We start from the raw sequence: 20967 nt of genomic DNA on the forward strand, positions 1-20967 counted from the left end.
GAAGTTTCTTCCTGAATTGTTGGTATACTATTTTTTTTTTTTTTTTTTGTATCTTTATGTAATACTCATTGTTGATTATGCTTTTAAATTTAACGTTGTTTCACGCTGGTGTTAATTTGTTTTTCGATTTGTACACTTTTAATTTATGTATTTTTAAAGTATTAAAAGTGATTGTATTTAAATTTTTTGTATATTTTTGATTAAAACACTATAGTTGAAAGTGTTGGATTTTTATTTTTCATACGTGTAAAATGGTCTACAATTCAACTGTCAAAAAGTGCTCTGGAAAACGAATTTGGCTTGCATTTTGCGATCCAAAAAAATCAGTTTGGTTTGCTTTTGGTAGACATAGATCTTCTAAAACGAATGACATAAAATATTTGAAGTGTATTCGTAAGGATGGGGGAGGGGGCGAGGAAATCTAGACTAAGAAATTTTTTTTTTCAAAACACGAAAAATATTGCAATGATTTTCTATAAGCACGTTTATTTCAAGTGAAAAAAGTAAACGTAATGTTATAATGATAGATTGATAATACAATATAGTAAACGATATAATTTAACGAACTCGAAGAAATAAGAACGAATATAAATTAGAAAAGGAAAACAAAATAACAATTAAAAAAAGAAAAATAATACCAAAAATACTTGTAAATGTAAAGCTTTTCAACGTAAGAGATCATTAAGTTAAAGCTAAACAATTTGGAATGTCTGATTCTATGAAACAACTAAAATTATTCATATCGTAGTCCCACGTTAGAAAATCTTTTCTTCGTGATCTTCGATACTGAAAAGTATATTATAAGTTTTAATCAAGATTAAATCTTTTAAAAGCCACATGAAAATATCTCACAAACTTACACATCGATGGTGTCTTGCAGAGGAGTTGATTGTGATCTTTGAGTAGATTTAATAGGTGCAAATGCAGAATCTTCGCTGAGACGTAGCTGTGTACCGCTAAAAGGAATATTCAATCTGGTACAGTCGAGCTGATCCACGCTGGAAATGGATGAAAGGAAAATGAAAATTGAGCTCATGAGCGAGAAAATTCTATTATTTCCTATTTGTTTACCTAGATTTTCCAACAGGAACTGGCACAATGATGGGAGGAGTTAGTTTTTGGATAAAGTCCGCTTCTTCACAGCCAGAGATTTCATCTTGAGATGAATTACCGTTGCTACTATCTATAAACATGGAAAATTGGGCCAATGATTAGAGAAAAGCATTCAATAAGGTCACTTTTTCAACAAACATAATTACTGACCAGTTTCTTTATAATTACGAATTCCTAACGCAGTAGCGGAACGTCTCTTTTTCTTGTGATTCTGAGCTTTATACGAAGTAAGCATATCAGAAATGGGGGCACGTCTACCTTCGGCTATTTCCTAAACAAATTTAAATCACATAGATAGTACGACTATATATTTATTGAGACGAATAATGAAAGATGATTTTTTTTTACCCCTTGGTCCCACACAAACGAAGAAAATCCGTATTTCTCCGAGTTGTTTAGGAATAATTTTTCAATCTCTTTGTTAAGGTCTTCGATGGAACTCTGTGATTTGCTGGATTGGCTAGAATTCTGATCGATAGGAGAGTTGAATCGAGGACTAAAATGTTCGACAGAAGAGTCTGATTCGATATCGGTAGTAGACAGCATATTATCATCCATAATTACGTTTTGGTCCATGGAAAACTTACTATTGTTGAAATCTTGAAACCTTGACAAATGAAAATTTAAAGATCAATTTTTGCAATAGCGAAATTAGGAAACGAATACGAAATGGCAAATTATTACTTTCGTTTAAGACGAACGTTCTCTATTATTTCATTCATTTCGCTGTCATCGTCAGCAAATGCATTATTTCGCTGAAACAATCAAAATGCATCGATTATTACTCTCAGCGGAATTTTTCACAAGAGTGAATCAGAAAAGTGTACTCAAAATTCAACTTACACCGCAGTAATTGTTTTTCTTCAATACACAATGAGAATGTAAGAATTCTGGTTTCTGTAAATGCATGATGAGAGATTTACTAAACCAATTCAAAGACGAACATTTCGGCTTCACTGAAAAAAAATCACAGAAACTATACTTTCCCCATCTTGTACATTGGAGGAGTGTAGTCAGTAATTATTTACTTATTTTTCCTGAATTTAAAGAGCTTTTTACTCTGTAAAAAGGTATCATTTTTTTAGGTTTGTGATTAGTTATTTCTAAACTAAGATGTGGAGTTGGTTTGGAAGTTGAAGCAAATTCGTAGTAATCTGTGTCTGCTTTGATAGCCATAGTGAAAGACGAATTATCACAAAAGCATCAGTAATTTACACGAACATCTGTAAACAAAAAACATGGTAAAGCTGTTGAGTAACTTCTTGAAATTGGAAATTTTAAAACCAACCAACCTAATCCTAAATTAAACTTACATTTTTGGTCGTGAAATTTGAAACAGCTACTAACCGGCGAACCAAATACTGAGAAAATAGAACTCCAGCGAGCAACGTTTGTGTCCAAAATTTAACAGAATGTCACACATCCACGAATCATTTCTGTATTTTTGATCACGAAAGATGATGAGGGTGAATTGTTTTCGAATAAATGTTCTACACTCGTAGCAAATAACTACACCCACAAAAACATAATTATTGCGACAAATTTGTAAAATGTAGTTGTTTACCAAGACACAAGGTTTGCATTCTGAAGGTTATAAAATCATATGTTCCATAAAAAATCGAGCTCCCTACAAAGAAAAATGTAAACAATGTGTCATCAGCCAATCAGAGAGCTGGAAATTGTTGAAACGGAAGTCTGTTTTGTCAGCTCGTGGGTGGATGGGATGCGCTGAATGAATTTGAGCACAGCTTGCCCCGAAGAAAATTTCAAATGTATAAAAAATTGCCTTAAAAGCTGGAAAAAATGATCAAAGAATTAGGGAGAAAAAATAAAAACTTGCCCTTAAAAAAGAAGTGACCAAAAAAATCCTGTTTATTGCTGCTTATTCAATAATTCAAATAGAAACGTATTCATTGGTTCGTGTCAATTCAATTTTGAATTTTTGAATATTTTTTTATTATGTACCAAGGTAATTTGTTTTAGTTTTTTTTTTTTTAAATTACTGTTTGTCTATTTTTGTTAATTCGTAGATGGGTGATTGAATTGAGTATCGCTCTTGCCAGAAATTAACAGAAAGTTTCGTTTCTTGCTTTTCAAAAATTGACAAAAATGTCACTTTTTCAGAAAAATGGTCAAGGTTGTTGTGTCATTTTTTGGAAAAAATTCCAAAAAGGCCTGCTTTTTTCTCAAAATTTTTCAAAATTCTCGCTATTATTTGAAGAAAATTTCAAAGTTGTTCAAAAGTTCAGCTTTTCTGTGGAAATAATTGACAAAAAAATCTTTCCTTTTACCAAAATTGTCGAAATTTTACTTTTTGTCAAAAATTCTCGCTTTTTTGAAAACGATAATTACCTAGTGAAAGGTTTTGCTTATTGCTAAAATTCTCAAAGTCTTGCTTTTTTGCAAAAAATTGACAAAATTTTCGCTTTTTCAAAAATGTAGGTACGAAAACTTTCGCTTTGGGAAAAATTCTAAATGATTGTCGCTCTTCGCAGAAAATTCCAATCATCCCAATTTTCATTTAAAACTGTCCAGAATCCTCGTTTTTTGCCAAAATAACTGCCACTTGCTAAAATTGTCAAAGTCTCGACTCTCGTTTTCTAAAAAGTGGATTTTTTGAATGTCGCTCGGCCTTAAGATCATTTGCGACAAAAACAAATGATTAAATAACTGTGCAGCAAAATACTTGGCTGAAATTTTTGCTTTTTTCTAAAAATTCTAAAAAGCTTCTCTTTTTCAAACCAGGTGTAAAATTTTAGCTTTTCTGTCTAAAACTGACAAAAGGCCTGTTCTTTATTGTCCCAATGTTTCCCCTTTTTTGGCCTGTCTAATTACCCAACAAGAGGTGATAACCTGATACTTTTTCTAAAATTGTCAAATCTTGCACTTTTGCTTTTTTACAAAATTTTTCAATTTTTTACAAAAATTTTCAACTTTTTACGAAACTTTAATTTTTTAGAACTTTGCAACTGTCAAAAAAAAAATTATTTTTTTTCAAGAATCGAGTTTGGTAACAAATGTTTTGTTTTTTTTTCCTTTAAAAAATTGCAGAAAAGTAGGTATCGCCTTTTTTTGTCAATAGGTAATTCAATTCACAAGAAGGTCCTGCTTTTTGCCAAGATTGCCAAAGTTTTGTTTGTTGCCAAAAATCGGGTTCTTCGCTAGAATTGGCAAATTTTGAGCAATTATTTTGCAATAATTATTCTCACTTTGTTGCCAGGCCAGGCAAAGGCAAAAATTTCCAATTCCAAAGATTTCGTTTTAGGTTTTTTCACCAAATTAAAACCAGATGATTTTTTTTTGGTAACAAAAAGGGACAATCAACCCTGAAACTCCAAAACTTTAAACAAATAGGTTCCAATGAACCTAATTTTATAAAAATTGCTCATCTTTGATCTTCCAAAGTTTCAAGCAGGTGAAAAATTAATTTTTAAACAAAAAATGCTAGTAAAAGTAGGTAGGTAATGAAGCATTGAAAACAGCCAATGAGCAAAAAGCGAATTCAAAAACACGAGTCTATTTATACTCATGCGCAGACTTTTTCGCCTCGTGTGGTGATTGGTGAACTTCAGAGTTTAGTTTGAAGCTTAATTTTACCTACTCCAATATATTTTTTCATTTTCTATTTTTAAAAGTACGTACAGAAAAACTTGAATATAGTCTTGAGGTTTTTTTTTCAAGTGGCTACATATTTTGTTTGTGATTCAAGAACAGGAACACACAACATTAAAATTCCAAGTCACATCAAAACTACTTAGATATACTGCAATGTATTGGGAGGTTCAATTAAAGAACAATTCAACCAGGAAGTAAACATTCAACAACCCCACTCAAATTTTTTTTATTAATTTAAAAAAAAATCAAGAAATTACTCGATTTTTTAAAAATAAACCCGTTGAGAACTACCGCCAACGATGGACCGGGATGGCAACATTCGTTTTAAAATGTTAAATTTAAAATTAAAATTTAATTTTCGATTGCTTTTAATGCTTTTTTTGTAATTCAATCATAACATAAGATTCACAACACAAATTTTGAGGCTTTTTTGTTTAAAAAATTAAAGAATAGTCGGCACTCGTCATAGTCCACATAGTACACATTTTCAAGATGAAGATAAGGCAAATAATCACGCAACATTGAATATTATTCAAAATTTGAAAAAATGTTTGCACTTTTATTAGGTACCTACTTACTAGCCACTACCCACTAGGTCTATGAATTATCATGATTAAAATTTTTAAAAATTTGTTGGAAAAGAAGAAGAACGAACTTCAACTTAACTTTAACCAAATCCGATTTTCAGTTTTCACCTCCTAAATGCGAATTCTCCCATCTCCATCATTCTCATCGACTCATCAGTCATCACGCTTCAACCAGGCAGACCAGGCTAAGAAACGTATAAATTGGACTTGAAAAAATTCTACGAAAAAGACATAGTTTTTGAGAATTTTCTCACGAAGTTTGAATATTAATAAAATTTCAAAAAATAAAAATAAAATAAACAAGTCATAACCAGAAAATATCAAACAGAATGACCGCAAAAAATCGTCTCTCCAAAAATGCACCACACCATCTGAAAAAGCCCTACGCGTGGTTCTAAATAGACTCGCGGATCAGCGACTAGTTGATGGCTTGTTTCTTTGTGTTTTGGATAACGCGTGTTTATGCGACTTATCACCAAATACTTTATCATAATCTGCTGCGTATTTTTTAATTATCTTGGTTTTTGTTCTTATCGTGCATTATTTTTTGTTTAAAGCTTGTGCCTCGGAAATTTATTAATCGCTACATTTGTTTCTTTTAATCATTCTTACAGTTTCGTTTTGTTTAAAAATTGAATTTCCGAAGTGGTTTCGATCGTTGAATATCGAGTTTACATTCACAAGTCAGGATTATCATTTGTTGCATGCTGATTATACGGACATAGGAATTATTTTGACATTGTAGCACCATGACTTACTATAAGATGCTAGCGACTTGGAAATTTTGAGACCCAGAGTATCTCTGTACGTTCCTGCGTATTAATCAGTGAAAACCCAGCTTCATAAACGCAATGTGAATTATTACATCGATGCGTTCACTGTGCACATGGAGATGACTGTCGTCAATGAAATTCGCGGTTTTATTTCGCATATTCGAATGCGTCATATTTCATTCAAATTTTAATACGTACGTCTGTTGTGTTAAATTATGAAAAACGTCGCGTACCTGTGTTTCTTTTGCGAAAATTATCAACTTTTAATTTTCAAGTCATAATTTTGATGTGAAGGATTGCAAGTGGTGTTTTGGTCAATATTTCATGTATTGCGCGATTTTCTGTCCGAGTTACCTGTACTGATCATTGTATCGTTGTCGCAAACAAGGAATATGCCTTCGAAATGGTATCCAAACTTCCAACGGGTAATTTCTGTCATTTGAGTTGTAAACTGTGTGAATAATCGTCCTTGGTACATATAAGTAGTTGGTGACTTGCGTCTTATTTTTAGGGCGATTTGTCTCCCTGTTGCAGTTGGACTTGTACATTTTTTCTCAACTTATATGATTTATTACCATTTTTTTAATTGATTTTTTTCGAGATCGAGTGTTGATTTAGATTTGGACTATCGTTCAGAGAATATTGCGAGGAATCTATTCTAATGCCCAGAAATTTTGATTGAAATGAAGCAGTCAGGAAATTACAGAAGTATAATGTCCAAAAATACACTACCGAGCACCATGCAAAAAAAGGGAGCAACTTCTGCGAGGGAAATTTTGAATCATGGATACATGAATTTTGCTTCATGTCAAGAATTTATTGCAACGACCCTCGGAATTTTATCGAATGTCTTAAAATTTTGGGGAAGAACATTAATATTATGGTCTAAATATTGAAAATATGAGGTATCTTTTGATGATGTCAGTGTGATATGTCATCTAAGTTGCATTTTCGAGACATCGCTTCCAAAAATTTTTTCTACACTCCGTATAAAATATTATGTATTTTGTAATCCCTTTACATGTCACAAAATGACATCCCTGAAATTTTGATGTCATGGCATTCTTACCTGGAAAGAATACCTTCAAATATGTAAGTCGAGCCTTTGGCTCAGATTTTAAAAATATTCACAGGGTATCTTTGGCCTCGAGTAACCAAAAAAGGATTTTAGAGCTGAACAAATTTCACCCAACCCTCTTTTCCTCTCAAAAAACCCTGTTTTACATCCGAAAAATCCCTATTCTTCTCCATATTGACCAAAAGGCAAAAATTTTGAAATCTCTGTGGTGTACAGAGGAACTGGGGGCCATCCTTGGGATTTTTTCAATTTTCTGCACTGTTTTCTAGCCAAAAATCCTAAAAGAAAATTTCAAACTGCTATTGCACCGAAACTAAAAGTGTCCTGTCTGGTGCTGACATAGGCCAAGTTTTGTAAGGGAGGGGGGGGTTAAATCATTGAAAATCAGTTTTTTCCAAACACTTTGCTTGATTTTCTTTTGAAAATTTTGTGGAAAAAAATTAAAAAATTGATCAAATACGTACCGTACAAAAATTTGAAATTGGGTGAAAATATTTCCTTAAAGCGTTAAAAATTCTCTAAAACCCTAAAAAATTCCCTTTAAAATGCCTAGTTATGCTCTTCTAAGTAAAATATGCCAAAAAATACTCAAACAAATTAGTCTCACTTTAATGGAAACTTTTATTCATCGTGGAAATGATTAAAAAATTCCCTATCCTCCATGCATACAAAAAACCTGCTACATATTAGCATTCAATATTATTCTCTGAGGTTGTTTTTTTTTTCGCATGGGAAGAGGGGAGGAATTTGAACAAAATTCTTTGCTGGTCTCCCAAAGATGCCCTGCGAATATTTTCAAAATCTGAGCCGAGTCCTTTCAAAATTCTAGAAAAATCCAAAATCACTCTGGAGACTCCTGAACGGCTCGAAATAGCAAAATTCGGATTTGGGAGGATGATGTTAATTTTGGGACTAATTTTCATCATTTTTATTGAAAAAAATATTAATTTGATAAGCATAAATCACTCAAAACGGTTAATTTTTGATTTTCAAAAATTCTCCAAAAATTGGGAAATGAACTTGGACAACTAAAGTTCTAGTTAAAGGGGATTTCCTATCATGATCTTTCCAAAAATCGTGATCTCGTTCAAATCGAAGGCAGACCATCGAGAGCTTCTCTTTCGCTAATCAGTGCGCAGATGCTGGATTTTATTCCCTTATTACATGCCAAGTAAAAAGGAAATAGGGGTAGTGTGCATCCTAAATGATTCTATTCATTCTTCTTTCTGAAATAATTGTTGCAAATATCAAACTTGAAAAAAAAAAGTTGTAGAGACCTTCATATTTTTGAGTTGGAAGTTGGCCACAAAAAATTTGGGAAATAATTGAACAATAAAAAAAGTGGTTTGCTCGATAATCATTTAAACAATGGAAGGGTTGTAAGTCATAATTTTTCATGTACATATTTACAACCTCTCCTCAGCCCAAACATCCAGAAAGAATTGATTTTCACGTTTCAAACATGTTTTTGCGCCAAAATTGCCAAACAAAGGCCTGTTTTTTTCGTTGAATTTTCTTATAAGGTTCAGTTTTTTTTTTTGCCAAATTTCCCCACTTCAAGTGTCAATTTCTAGCAAAACAATCGAGAATTGTCTATTTTGGAACAATTGATAGAAAATTTCCGTTTTTGGTAAAATTATTGTCAAAAAGTGTCCATTTCTGATAAAATTGTCAAAAAAGACACAATTTTGCCAAAACTGTCACACAGTCCTGTTTTGTTAAGATTGCTAAAAACAATTCTGTTTTTTGCCAGAATTGCCAAAAAATTTATGTTTTTTATTTTTATCAAAATGTTCAGAAATTAGTTTTTTGATAAAATTGTCAGAAGAGGCTCATTCCCAAAATTGTTAAACAGTCCTGTTCTTGTCAAGATTGCTAAAAAAACAGTTTTTTTGCCAAAAGTGTCAAAAAATTCATGTGTTTTGTTTTTATCGAAATTTTCAGGAATTAGTATTTTGATAAAATAATTGTCCAAAAGAGGCCAATTTTTCCAAAATTGTCAACAGTCCCGCTCTTGTCAAGATTGACAAAAAAAACAGCTGTTCTTTGCCAAAATTGTCAAAAAATTCATATGTTTTGTTTGTATCAAAATTTTCAGGAATTAGTTTTTTTGATGAAATTTCCAAAAGAGGCCAATTTTTCCAAAATTATCAAACAGTCCTGTTCTTGTCAAAATTGCTAAAAAATCCTGTTTTTTGCCAAAAATTGTCAAAAAATTCATGCTTTTTATTTTTATCCCCCCCCCACCCTTCACCATTTGTATCCCTGACGATATAAAATCCTTCTTTACACAAAATACTCACTCTAAATGGCAAAACTTCTGGTCATCACAGTCATCAAACAAATTCGTTCAACACAAAAAAAAAACAATCTGCCCCTGGAAGTACCTTGATCACTTAAACAGAAGAGAAGAAATAATTATAACTCGTCTAAGAATAGGTCACTCTAAAATCACACACAACCACCTCTATCAAAAAATGCCAAAACCCCCCTGTCAATTCTGTGAAAATGAACCTACATCCATCCTACATTTACTATTCATCTGTCCTAAATCACAGCAAACAAGACTATCTCTCCAAATAGACCCAAATTCAATGAATATCCCAGACAACCCTTCTGAAATCCAAAAATTCATAACTCTACTAAAAAAACACCAACCTAATAAACCAAATCTAAACCGCTCTCTCCACGGGTGTAATAATCCTGCAATTGTAAACACCCCCCCCCCCAAAATTAAAATTTTCACTAATTAGTTTTTTGATAAAATTGTCAAAAGAGGCCAATTTTTCCAAAATTATCAAACCACCTGTTCTTGTCAAGATTGCTAAAAAAATAGTGTTTTTTGCCAAAAATTGTCAGAAAATTCATGCTTTTTATTTTTATTAAAATTTTCACTAATTAGTTTTTTGATAAAATAAAATTGACAAATTTACTACTACAATGGATATAATTTTAATTTCCTGTTTGTTCACTTTTATTTATTGTGGATATCATCGCCTCATTTATTGTTCATTTTTTGTTAAAAACTTGAAACTTCTCATAGAAATTGTTTAATTTTTATCGGTCTTTATTATGAATCATGTAATAGGTACACTTTTTTGTAGTGTAATACATTTTTCTATTGTGCAATCCTCTTCTTATTGTGAATAAATTTGTTTATCGTGCTAACCCACTACTGCAATCATACTAGATATAATCCCCCTTTCTAAAGTAACGATAAACAACACCCCAAAAATTTTAGTTCTCTATCTGCCCCTGATAGGAAGGTATGGACTCTCAAAGAGAGGGAATTTTTGAAAAAGTTGTTTTTTCCCCTCCTGTTGCTGCTGAACCTGTTTTGGAAAGAATGGCCCAGTCTCAAAAATGACAGTTCTTGAGATTCTGCGTCAACCTACATAATTATGCTAATGCCATTAAAATTCAAGACCACTTTTAGGGCTCTACTGAGCAGTTGAAAATATGCAAATCACTCATGTTTGAATAAATTTGTGTTTTGAAAATATTTTCTTTGCAAATAATTATTTCACGTTAATTTAGGGGAAGTAATTTTTTGTACGATAAAAAAGGGTGTCACCATGACTAGCATTTTTACAATACTAGAAGTTGAACGAATGGTAAATAATGATACAATTCCGTTCCAGATAAAGCCTGATAGTAAAGTATGAATGAATGACTAAAAGTGTGTAATGACTATGATGAGATAAGCAATAAACAACACACCTAAATGATTTCATTCACGACAGAACATATTTCAGAGTCAATGTGGAAATTATTCCAAGGGAGGAGTGAATTCTCAAAAAATGAGTTTCTTTCAGAAAAAGAAAAGCTTGTGAAATCACACATATTATTGAAATTGAAAATCACCAAAAGTTTATCAAATAGATATTACTCGAATCAAAATTGGCTTAAATTTTAGCCATAGATTGATGGAAAACCAACAGATCTAATTGTGAGCCAAAATTTTAGATTGCAAGGTGTGTTAAAATGTGATGAAATTTATTATGAAAAGGAGAAACAGTCGATGAAACAGAGTATCATTTTGGGAAATGACTCAAAAGTTTTTGATAAGCATCAAAAAAACTGTAGACGTTAAATATTGAAAAAATTAAAAAAAATAATTTAAAAAAAACTACATTATCAACAAAGTATTTCTAAAAATAATCTAAGAATGAATACAAATCGCCCTGAAAATAGACACAAATAATTTATGAAGTATACGTAATGACACTTTTAAAAAGCTGGTACTCTTTGTAAAATAACTTGATATTAATACTTTCTGTATGTGTTCGCAGATCTGTTCCCTTCCCCGGATAGAGAATCTCAGAATTTATCGCTGGGAGGTGAGGGGAGGCAACTTCGATCCCGGTTGGTTGAATTATGCTCTTTATGTCAAAAACCCATACCTGCTTCTACAGGAAAAACTCACGCTAGTCATATTCACTGCACATGTATTACGCCTCCAAATACAACAGTACCTGATCATAATTTGCAGATGTCACCTAAGAAGACGAAACGAGTCGTTGATACGGAACTTGGCGAATCTTCCAAACGACAACTGTTCAAAGAAAGTGTTCCATTGGAGGTAGTCGACGAGAAAAGCGACTCCGCCAAAAAACTCCAATCGCTGCCGCCTTCTAATATTTGTAAATCTGATACGAAATCTACTAGTACTAAAGACAGTGCTTCTGCTTCGTCGAAAAAAGCCGATAGTTCGTCTTCGAAATCTCGTCACGTTTGTAATACATGTTCGAAAAGCTTCAACACGCCCGGTAAATTAAATCAGCACATGTATTCGCACACTGGTGAAAAACCATTCGTTTGTAGTCACTGCTCGAAAGCGTTTTCTTCCAAGTTTAAACTAGTTCGTCATATATTGATACACTCGGATTTGAGACAGTATCGTTGCACCATCTGCGAGAAAACGTTTCATCGAAAAGACCATCTGAAAAATCACAGCAAAGTTCACAGTCCGGTCAAAAGACGGTTCAAGTGTGATCGTGAAGATTGCAATAAAGAGTACAGCTCTATATTAAGTTATAGGAAGCATATCGCCGTTCATTCTGCCGAAGAGGGTAATTTAGAGTGTAAAATTTGCGGCAAGAAATTCGAAACGAAGGAGGATACGCTTTTCCATTTAAAAGTACACGCTGGATCGCGTTCGCTGAAAACTCCGGCCGATCGAAAATATCATTGCGATCATTGCGACCGATCATTTTTCACCGGTAAAGATGTTCGTCGACATTTGGTCGTGCATACCGGTCGTAGAGACTTCTTGTGTCAGTATTGCCCGCAGCGGTTTGGTAGAAAGGATCATCTCACCAGACATATTAAAAAAAGTCATTCTTCGTCTTCGAAAAAAGTTAAAACGCGTAAAACTCAAGACGTCGATAGAACCAAATCGGTCGATAATAGGCATATAGCAATGCCCGATGAGAAACCACCTTGCGACGAATTTACTTTCCCTAAATTAACGGCAACGGCGACTGTAACAGCAGAGAAACAAGATCAAAGTTGCGTCAGCAGTAACGAGAATATGTACAAAATGCCGAATATTAGCAACCCTCCGAGTACTACGAGTATGTTGAAACTGGAATCTTCGCCAGATGTACTGTCTATAGTTACCATAGATGATAAAACTCCTATGCCATCCACCAAAGTTGAAGATATTTATAATATATTAGACCCTAACATTCCATTCAAATATCCAAACTTCGAATTCGATCAATTCACGTACCCCACCAGCGATGTTGAAGCTTTGGCAGGTCCTTCTACTTCACACCACAGCGCCATTTTACCCGACTTGATGTATCCTCCTCCTTCGTATCAGGCTGATTTGAATTTTCCTATGAGCAGCGACGATATTAAGGTCGAATCTGACTTGGGTTCGGATCCGCTGTCGATGGATTTAGTTCTACCTCCGATCACCAACATATCCCCTTCCATTCCTTCGATGGGTAATTGCATACTGTCCAATGCGGATATCCAAGATATATTATCTTCGAATGCCGGCTCATCTTGCGCTGAATCGACCGACGATGGTTCCAGAATCGGTGATCAAACGTTCAACTTTCTTCCAAACGCTGAGATATTAAATTCGCTTCTGAATTCTTCCGATCCGCAAACCAATTCTACTCCTCTTCCGGGTTTTAGTCAGGCTTTTCACCAACCACCGTGATCGTAATGTTGGTAAGTGATTCGGGGACGAATCGAAGTGGTTTCTCGAGGAGAGGGGGTCAAAATCGTTGAAAATGCCAACTCTTGTTACTAAAATTTTCAGATTGAACTGCTTTAAAATTTTACTGAAGTTTTTTTGGCTTCATGAACTTGAGAACTTGAGAACAAAGTGAAATTTAAATTTTTGGTTTTCAATTTTGAAAAAGAGAAAGGAATTGACTCAAGCGAAGCTAGGGCAAAAATTGCTGCCAATTTCCACTTTGAAAAGTAAAAAAACTACGTCATATTTTTCATGTAAATAGTTCAGCCTATATTTTTTGGATTCAAAATTTTAGAATTTGAATTACTTTTTTATATAATTATATTTTTTTAGAAATTTTAATTTTGAAATAGAAAAGAGGACAGAAGCTTAGTTGAAAAACGATATTTTTTATGTGAGGATTGAGGAGTTTGGTCATATGTTTTTTTTAGCTTCAAAATTGATTTTTTTTAATAAACAGAAATTTTTTAAACAGAAAATTTTTTTGGCTTCAAAATGTTAGAATTTTAAATAGGTATCCATTTTTTGGATTTTTAGAAATTTCAATTTCGAAATAGAAAAATGAACAAACCTGAGCAAAGTGAGGACAGATATTTTTTATACTTATGTGATGAACTGATGATTCAGGATCGAGGAGTTTAGTTCTACATATGTTTTTTTATCTTCAAAATTTTGAAATTTTATATTTTTTATAGAAATTGAAATTTTTTAACAGAAAAATAAACAGGCCCGAGTTCGAAAATTCCTATTTTGAGAATGTATTTTTTTACAAAAGAATTCAGTTCATATTTTTTTGGCTTTAAAATTTTAGAATTTGAATGATGGTTTTTTTTCCTTTAGAAATTCTGATTTTGAAACAGAAAGTTGAACAGACCCGAGTGAAATTGAGGCAAAAGCTTTTGAAGATTCCTGTTTCGACTTTCGAGAAGTAAAAAAACTATTTGGAACATGTAAATTTCAATTTGGTACGTATATAAGATAAGCAAGCCGGTTTTATTGTTAGTTTTTCAATTTTTTTGAACAATTTTGCCAAAGTAACTAGAATCATATTAAAATGCACCAACTTTTGTTGTCAATTTTTCAAATGTTTTGAAAAATTTCGCTCAAGTCGTCAGTTGGCATTTTTGAGCAGTTCTAAACAGTTGGAAATTCTCATCAACTTTTAATGATTTATTATTTATATTAATTCATCTACCTCATTGGTTTTTAATTTCTGTCCAGAAGTTCGTAAAATATCAACTTTGTCTACTTCTACCAGAAAAGAACGAATTTTTCAACTTTTCACATGGCCTGGGGCAGATGCCCCCCCGGTCTCCACTTTTGTTTATGCCCAGGAGGCAGATGCCCCCTGTCACCACTTTTGCCTACCCTACTTCTACCAAAAAAGAACGAGTTTGCCAACTTTTCACGTGCCCAAGGGGCATATGCCCCCTGTCTCCACTTTCGTTTCGTCCCTGTCCAGACTATAACTAAAAGTTTTATAAGATTACCAATATTTTGTACTTGTTTTTACATATTTTTTTGTTTCCTTCTTTTCTTACTGTCAAAACCTTTTTTTTTTTTTTTTTTTGTGAAGTACCGTTTTGTAGGTTCTAGTTACCTAGTATTATTACTCAAGTTTTTTTTCAGTTCGTTGAATATTACCTACCTGTCATTTTTACGATCACTTTATTTTTATAAATTTCATATTTTTATAAGTTTGTTTCTATATTGCGTTATACTTGTTAAGTTTATCATTTTTATTATCCGTATCAAATATTTTTTCGTAAGAAGATTTACCGTTACGAGGAACCATGCCAAAAACATTTTTTACCTTCATTTATTACCTATCAGATAATTTGTTTTACTATTTTTTTCTATAATTTTGTTTATTGAACGTCAGTGGGTTGAAACTGTTTATTTTTTTTTTTTCATACTTAGGTCTACTAATTATTCTACGATTTGAAAGTACATACATATAAAGCTTCTTATTTAAATATGAAAATTGAATTTTTGGCAGCTTTTCGAGAATTTGCTTTTGTAAGGTATAGGTAGTAGCTATTGAAAATTGATTTTGGATTTTACTTGAAGAAAAAAAAAGAGAAGATTTTAAGATTTTGAAACTTGAAAGCTGCAGGTCAATGGAATCTAAAAAGTGTTTTAAAAAACCTCCAAAATCCAGATTCTCGAAAACCTGCCAAAATTCGTGCAAGAAAAACACATTTGAAGTTTTCGTTTAAATTTCATCATCTAATCTGCGCGTGAATGAACTCTATTTTAATATCGTTAGATTCGGTGGTTTTGAAGAAAGATGTCTCTCAGTTTAATATTAGGTAATAGTGTTCCAAACAATACGAATATTATCTGTCCATTGAGAAGTAGCGTAGAAGTTTTTTGAAAAAAAAAAAATGGAAATTCCTTTAGGTTGCCTACTGTACTAAAAATGATCGGTATTACGAGTGCCTAGTACAAAATACACTTACGAAATGATGCAAGCAATATGAAAAAATATTGAAATTATCAGGAAACATTCAAATAATCCCTCTTGTATTGTCTACCAGTTATTTCTATTTTTTTTTTACTTTTCTGTTTGAATTATTCTTTTCTCATTTTTTTTCGAGTATTATTTTTTATGCAACAGTTTTGAAAATTTCATCACATTTCAGATCGAAAATGAGTGAATTCTCATGAGGTGTACCTTATTTTGCCAAGTTGGAATTTTTCATCTCCCTCGTCCCGAAGTTGCTACTTCGATTGAGAACACGATTCCCTATTTATTTTATTTCCCCCTATCTTCAAAAAATTTGTCCCCCCTCCCGTTGAAAAAATCAAAAAAATGGAAAAAAATCAATTTACCAACTTTTTTTTCTACGTCAGAATTTTTCTAAATAATCCTCTTCAAGGAAAAACTTCCCCCACCCTTCAAACCGTATTAGCCTCATAATAAGGAGCCCCCTAAAATTGAAAAAATCACAAAAAATGAAAGTAAATCAAAATTAGGGAATATTTTTTGAAAACATCTCATTTCCACATTTGAATTGTTCTACATATATAACCTCCTTTTCAAGAAAACCCCTGCGCTTCGTTGGACTCTCAAATGATGTTGGCACTCTTGTATGGAGCTTCCTTCCCCATGGGGAAAATAAAAATTATGAAAAATTAATATCTGTAGAAACTTCTTGAAAATTGTTTTTTTTTTCTTTTTTTTTTAGCAGAAACAAAAACCTTCTACACACATAGGCCCCCCACCCTTCGTCTCCCAAATGACGTTGGTCTCCAACAACAAAAATAAAAAATTGACATGTGTGCAAATTTTTCAAAAATTGTCAAGTTCCACTTTTTCATCATGGAAGTTGGGGGGGGGGGGTGTGTGGCAAATCCACAACATTGAATTGTGCTTTTCTGATGAAGATGGGACCAAATCGAAGGATTAAAACCAAAAAAAAGGTTGAAAAGTTGAAATATTCATTTTTTTAAATTTTTCCAGGAACGGGTCATGTTCCACTTTTTCATCATGTAGTGGGGGTCAAAAATATTCAACCGTATTTCTAATAAAAATTTACCAAATGTAACGATTAGAAGGTAAAAAAAAACGTAAAAATTTCAATTTTTGGGATTTCTTGTATATTTTGAGAACAAAGGGGAGGGGAAGGGGGTTCCTGACACCACTTATTTTTGTCAACGTGGTTGGGGAGATTCCTACAACGTACTCTAGGCGTTGAAAAATATTTTTCCACAAGTGGGTTTGAATAAGAGCTTTTCCCTTTAATCCACAGGTTAGTCATGGGTGGAGATAGGGGGCTAAAATTGATATATACGTTGATTTTAGAGGATGGGAGCAAAAAAAAAAAAACGAAAAAAGAATTTTCCTCCATAAATAAGGTGCACCGCAGTAGGTAGGTATTCTCGTTTCAAAAAAAAAAAATACCTACCATAATATTAAAATGAACTTGAAAGACGTATTCTTATAGAAAAAGAAAGTTCAAACACACTAAAGGTACGGAATAATGTTTGCCCGATTTGCCTTTTGCTTTGCTATTATTATAGCTTTTGTCCCGGTGTTATGTATATGTTTATTTGGTATTTTTTATTTTATAAATTTGAAAACAAACCAAACAAAAATTGGAAAAAGATGAATTTATTGACTGTTTTTTTTTAAAAAATCATTTTCGTTCTATACGAGTACATTTTTGCAATATTGAAAACCTTTGGTGGTAGAACATTTGATTATCATCTAGACATTATTTTGTCATATAATTTGATTCAAAAAATTTCAAAATTTTAGGGGGCAACCGGGTTTGAACCGGTGACCTCTCGATCTGCAGTCGAATGCTCTACCACTGAGCTATACCCCCGCGACATCTGATATGACGAAAATTAAAAGTATCAAATACCTACCAAGTGTTACTTAATTTTAAATGTTTTTTTTTTCAATTTTTGAATTTTACAAAAATCAGTTTTGTACGGACTTGTATGATAATATGAACTTTTAAAGTTTTAAAGTTGGTTTTATTGTTTTTAATTATGATGTAACTTGATATATTTTTTTTTTAATGATTATTTTTGGTTTTATTCAGGTATAACTTTTTTTCATAAAATTCTAGAGTCTATGAAGTACCTATTTGGAAAGTTTTAAGCTATAAAGTATCGAAATCATTTTACTTAGATCAAAATAGTACCTATTTATGTCGACAGAAAACGATATTTCGTTTCTGTTAGTGCTGTTTCATGTACAATTAAATGAGCAATGGTACATGTCTCTGAACTCTGATGTCTCTGTATTCAAAACATCTGTTATTTTTTATCATGAAACAAGAATTACTGTTTGCTGCCATTTTTAACTTGAAAGCTCGAATAACGTGATTTATTTGATTTATTTTATGCGTTTCAATTTTTGTGAACGGATTTAAAACTGTACTGATAAGCATTGTAACATGTTTGGTTTTTGTTATTTACAATTTACATGTTTAGTATTGTGGTACATTATGAACTATGAAGCTATATTATGAACTATACGATTACTTACAATATCTTATTTTGTGCAATTTATATAAAGCACCAAGCTAGACCTGTAACTCCCCCCCCCCTCCCAAAAAAAAAGAAGAAAATCGATGGATTTTTACCAAATTCATCAAAAACCTTCATTTTGAGTTGAAAATTACTCAGAAAAATTTTTAACTTGGGAAGTGCTCTTGAAGGGGACAAATAGGTTCTCAAAGAGGGGATATTTTTAAGAAAAGTTAATCTTGCTTTTTTTCAAAATTGTCCAAAATTTTTAATTTTTTACAAAATGACCAATTTTTGAAAAACATTCCAAAAGTCACATTTTTTAAAAAATTGTCCAGTTTTCCTTTTTTGACAGAAATTGCAGCGAAAAATAAGTATTATTTTTTGGCCCCTGGAGCATTTCTGCAGCTAAAAATCTTTCTGAATAACTTCGAACTTGAAATGAAGGTCTCTGCTGAATTTAGTCGAACTCCACCGTAACTTCTAATTGAATTCGTGTGCTCATTTTGAACCATTTGAAACCCCCTACTTCGAAGCATAAATACCGTTTCCTCAGCTTTTGTACAACGTAACTTTTTAATTCAAATAAATCATAGTCTGTCATCTGAATCTGGAATATGTTGATTTCTAATCAAATTAGTGGACAAAAACCAAAAACATGGTTGTTTATTACGTTACCTTACATATATTGTATTGAATGATCGAGTTTACATTTTGAATTATGTTTATATTTCAAGAAAGAATTTACCTGTATTCATTTAGGTGGTTGATCCACAATATTTTTGATTGAAGGCCTTATTATACTTTTTCAAAATCAGTTTGGGAATTATTCGCCATACTTTATTGTGCCGTAAAAAACACAAGTTTATAGGACTAAATCATTCTAGTCATTGTGGAGCTGTGCCATCAAAATTGTTGAAAAATAAAATACCATATACCCGATTGATTGTTTATATCGCCTCAGATCTAAGTATACGCTTAGACGAGTGTGAATTTTTTTTCAACTATGTATTAAACCTAAAATTGCTGTTTTTCTATCAATTGCTGTTGGTTTGTTGTTTGAACGAGTATATCGTTATTAATACGCTTACTAAATTACAACTAAGAAGGTGATATTTTAAGTTTAATAAACTTTTTTCGATGATTTTCATTAAGATGACTGTGTTTAAGTTTCGTCGAATGTAAAGAATAAAACGAGCTTTGTGTTATGTTCTTTTGTAATTTTAAATTTATAAAGAGGTTTTTTTTTTATTCGATTTATATTGTACACAGGGTACTTTTATTCACTTATTCTTAATTTCACTGTGAGAAGAAAACTTTTGTTTGTTGGACTTAATTTTTATATACCCTACGTTTGAAAATTTTGCGCTTCGAACTTTTTTTTATATTATAAGTAAATTTTAGAATTTATTTACCTATACTTTTATGCTTTTTATTTTAATGGATATCGTTTTAATCAAATGTTACAAATAGGCCTATAGATTTCTTAGACGTATGTTAATGTATAAGTTATTGCACTACGCTTGTTTTTCTGTATTTTATTTATTAGGTCGAGTATGTTAAGGAGTTATAATTTAATTTAAGTAGGCTATAGATGGATTAAATTTTAATATCAGTTCTATGGAATGAAAATTTTCTAAAAATAATAATAGTATTTTACAAGCAGGTATTTATAATTACCTATGTACGAGTCCTTAATTGTTCAGATTATTGCTAAAGGGGTTAAAGTAGAAATAAGAGCGAATATTTCAAGGAATTTCTGATAGGATTATTCTAGAACTAGGACAAATACTTCTAAAAAGAAAAAAAACAATAATTCATGATCAAATTTGAATAATTTTTTTAAAATTTGAAACAAAATCGAGTGGTGAATATATTTGTAGCTTGGCGTTAAATTATTATAAGTTGGCCTGAAGTGGATGTGGAAATGTAAAAATATATTAGGGTCTCAAAACAAACTTGATTACGAGTCATTTTCTGAAAACACACCTTTCAATTTTGAAAAAATGAATAATATCCATTATGAAAATTTTTATAGTGTTGTGGGGATATTTTCATTTCATTTTTATATTTTACTAAAACGGGTATCACCAATTTTTCAAAATCATTTTTATATTATTCTTTAGAGTTAATTTTAGTACAAAAGTGCGACTGTGATATTATACGATAATCATGTATTTTTAAGTCCAATTATAATTATTATCGTATTTCGTTTAAAATCATTAATTCGTATCTACGATTTTATTTTACAGTAATAATTATCATTATAATGATCATTCGGAAGTAAATTGCGTATCTGTATCTGTTTTTTCATTCTTTATTTTACGTAAAATTGTCTAACTTGAAACATTCTGTTGAAAATTATTTATACATGTTGCTTGCTTTTGTAAAATATAATTATTTGCAGATGTTTATTTGTGATTTTTTTTTTAAATTAAAACCAGCCACGATGATAATGAGTGATAAATGCACTTACCTACATAGATGAACAAGTATTAAGTACTTACTTTTTCATTAAAAAAAAAAAAAAAAAAAAAAAGGATTTTCTTAAAAAACTTATTTTTATTCAACCATAATAAACCTAAAATCTGCTGGAGGCTC

General features: G+C 31.7%; 2 protein-coding genes and 1 non-coding gene across 3 annotated transcripts; 1 reads left to right on the forward strand and 2 right to left on the reverse strand.

Annotated features, from left to right (window-relative positions):
* Nucleotides 1-466: 466 nt before the first annotated feature.
* LOC135831629 (uncharacterized) lies at nt 467-2716 on the reverse strand. Its single transcript, XM_065344261.1, has 9 exons — nt 2427-2716; nt 2142-2336; nt 1957-2069; nt 1798-1868; nt 1462-1720; nt 1264-1384; nt 1072-1183; nt 861-998; nt 467-786 (listed from the first exon to the last, which is right to left on the reverse strand). The coding sequence occupies exons 2-9, from the start codon at nt 2287-2289 to the stop codon at nt 756-758; spliced, it is 993 nt and encodes a 330-aa protein (XP_065200333.1). The 5' UTR covers nt 2290-2336; nt 2427-2716; the 3' UTR covers nt 467-755.
* A 3075-nt stretch (nt 2717-5791) lies between these two features.
* Nucleotides 5792-18975, forward strand: LOC135831615 (zinc finger protein PLAG1-like). The gene is made up of 2 exons (XM_065344235.1): nt 5792-6513; nt 11459-18975. The coding sequence occupies exons 1-2, from the start codon at nt 6492-6494 to the stop codon at nt 13339-13341; spliced, it is 1905 nt and encodes a 634-aa protein (XP_065200307.1). The 5' UTR covers nt 5792-6491; the 3' UTR covers nt 13342-18975.
* TRNAC-GCA (transfer RNA cysteine (anticodon GCA)) lies at nt 17643-17714 on the reverse strand. The gene has a single exon. It is a non-coding gene; the product is annotated as a tRNA-Cys (tRNA).
* Nucleotides 18976-20967: the final 1992 nt, after the last annotated feature.

This window comes from Planococcus citri, chromosome 1 (genome assembly GCF_950023065.1).
Source record: "Planococcus citri chromosome 1, ihPlaCitr1.1, whole genome shotgun sequence".
In the NCBI taxonomy this organism is placed as follows: domain Eukaryota; kingdom Metazoa; phylum Arthropoda; class Insecta; order Hemiptera; family Pseudococcidae; genus Planococcus; species Planococcus citri.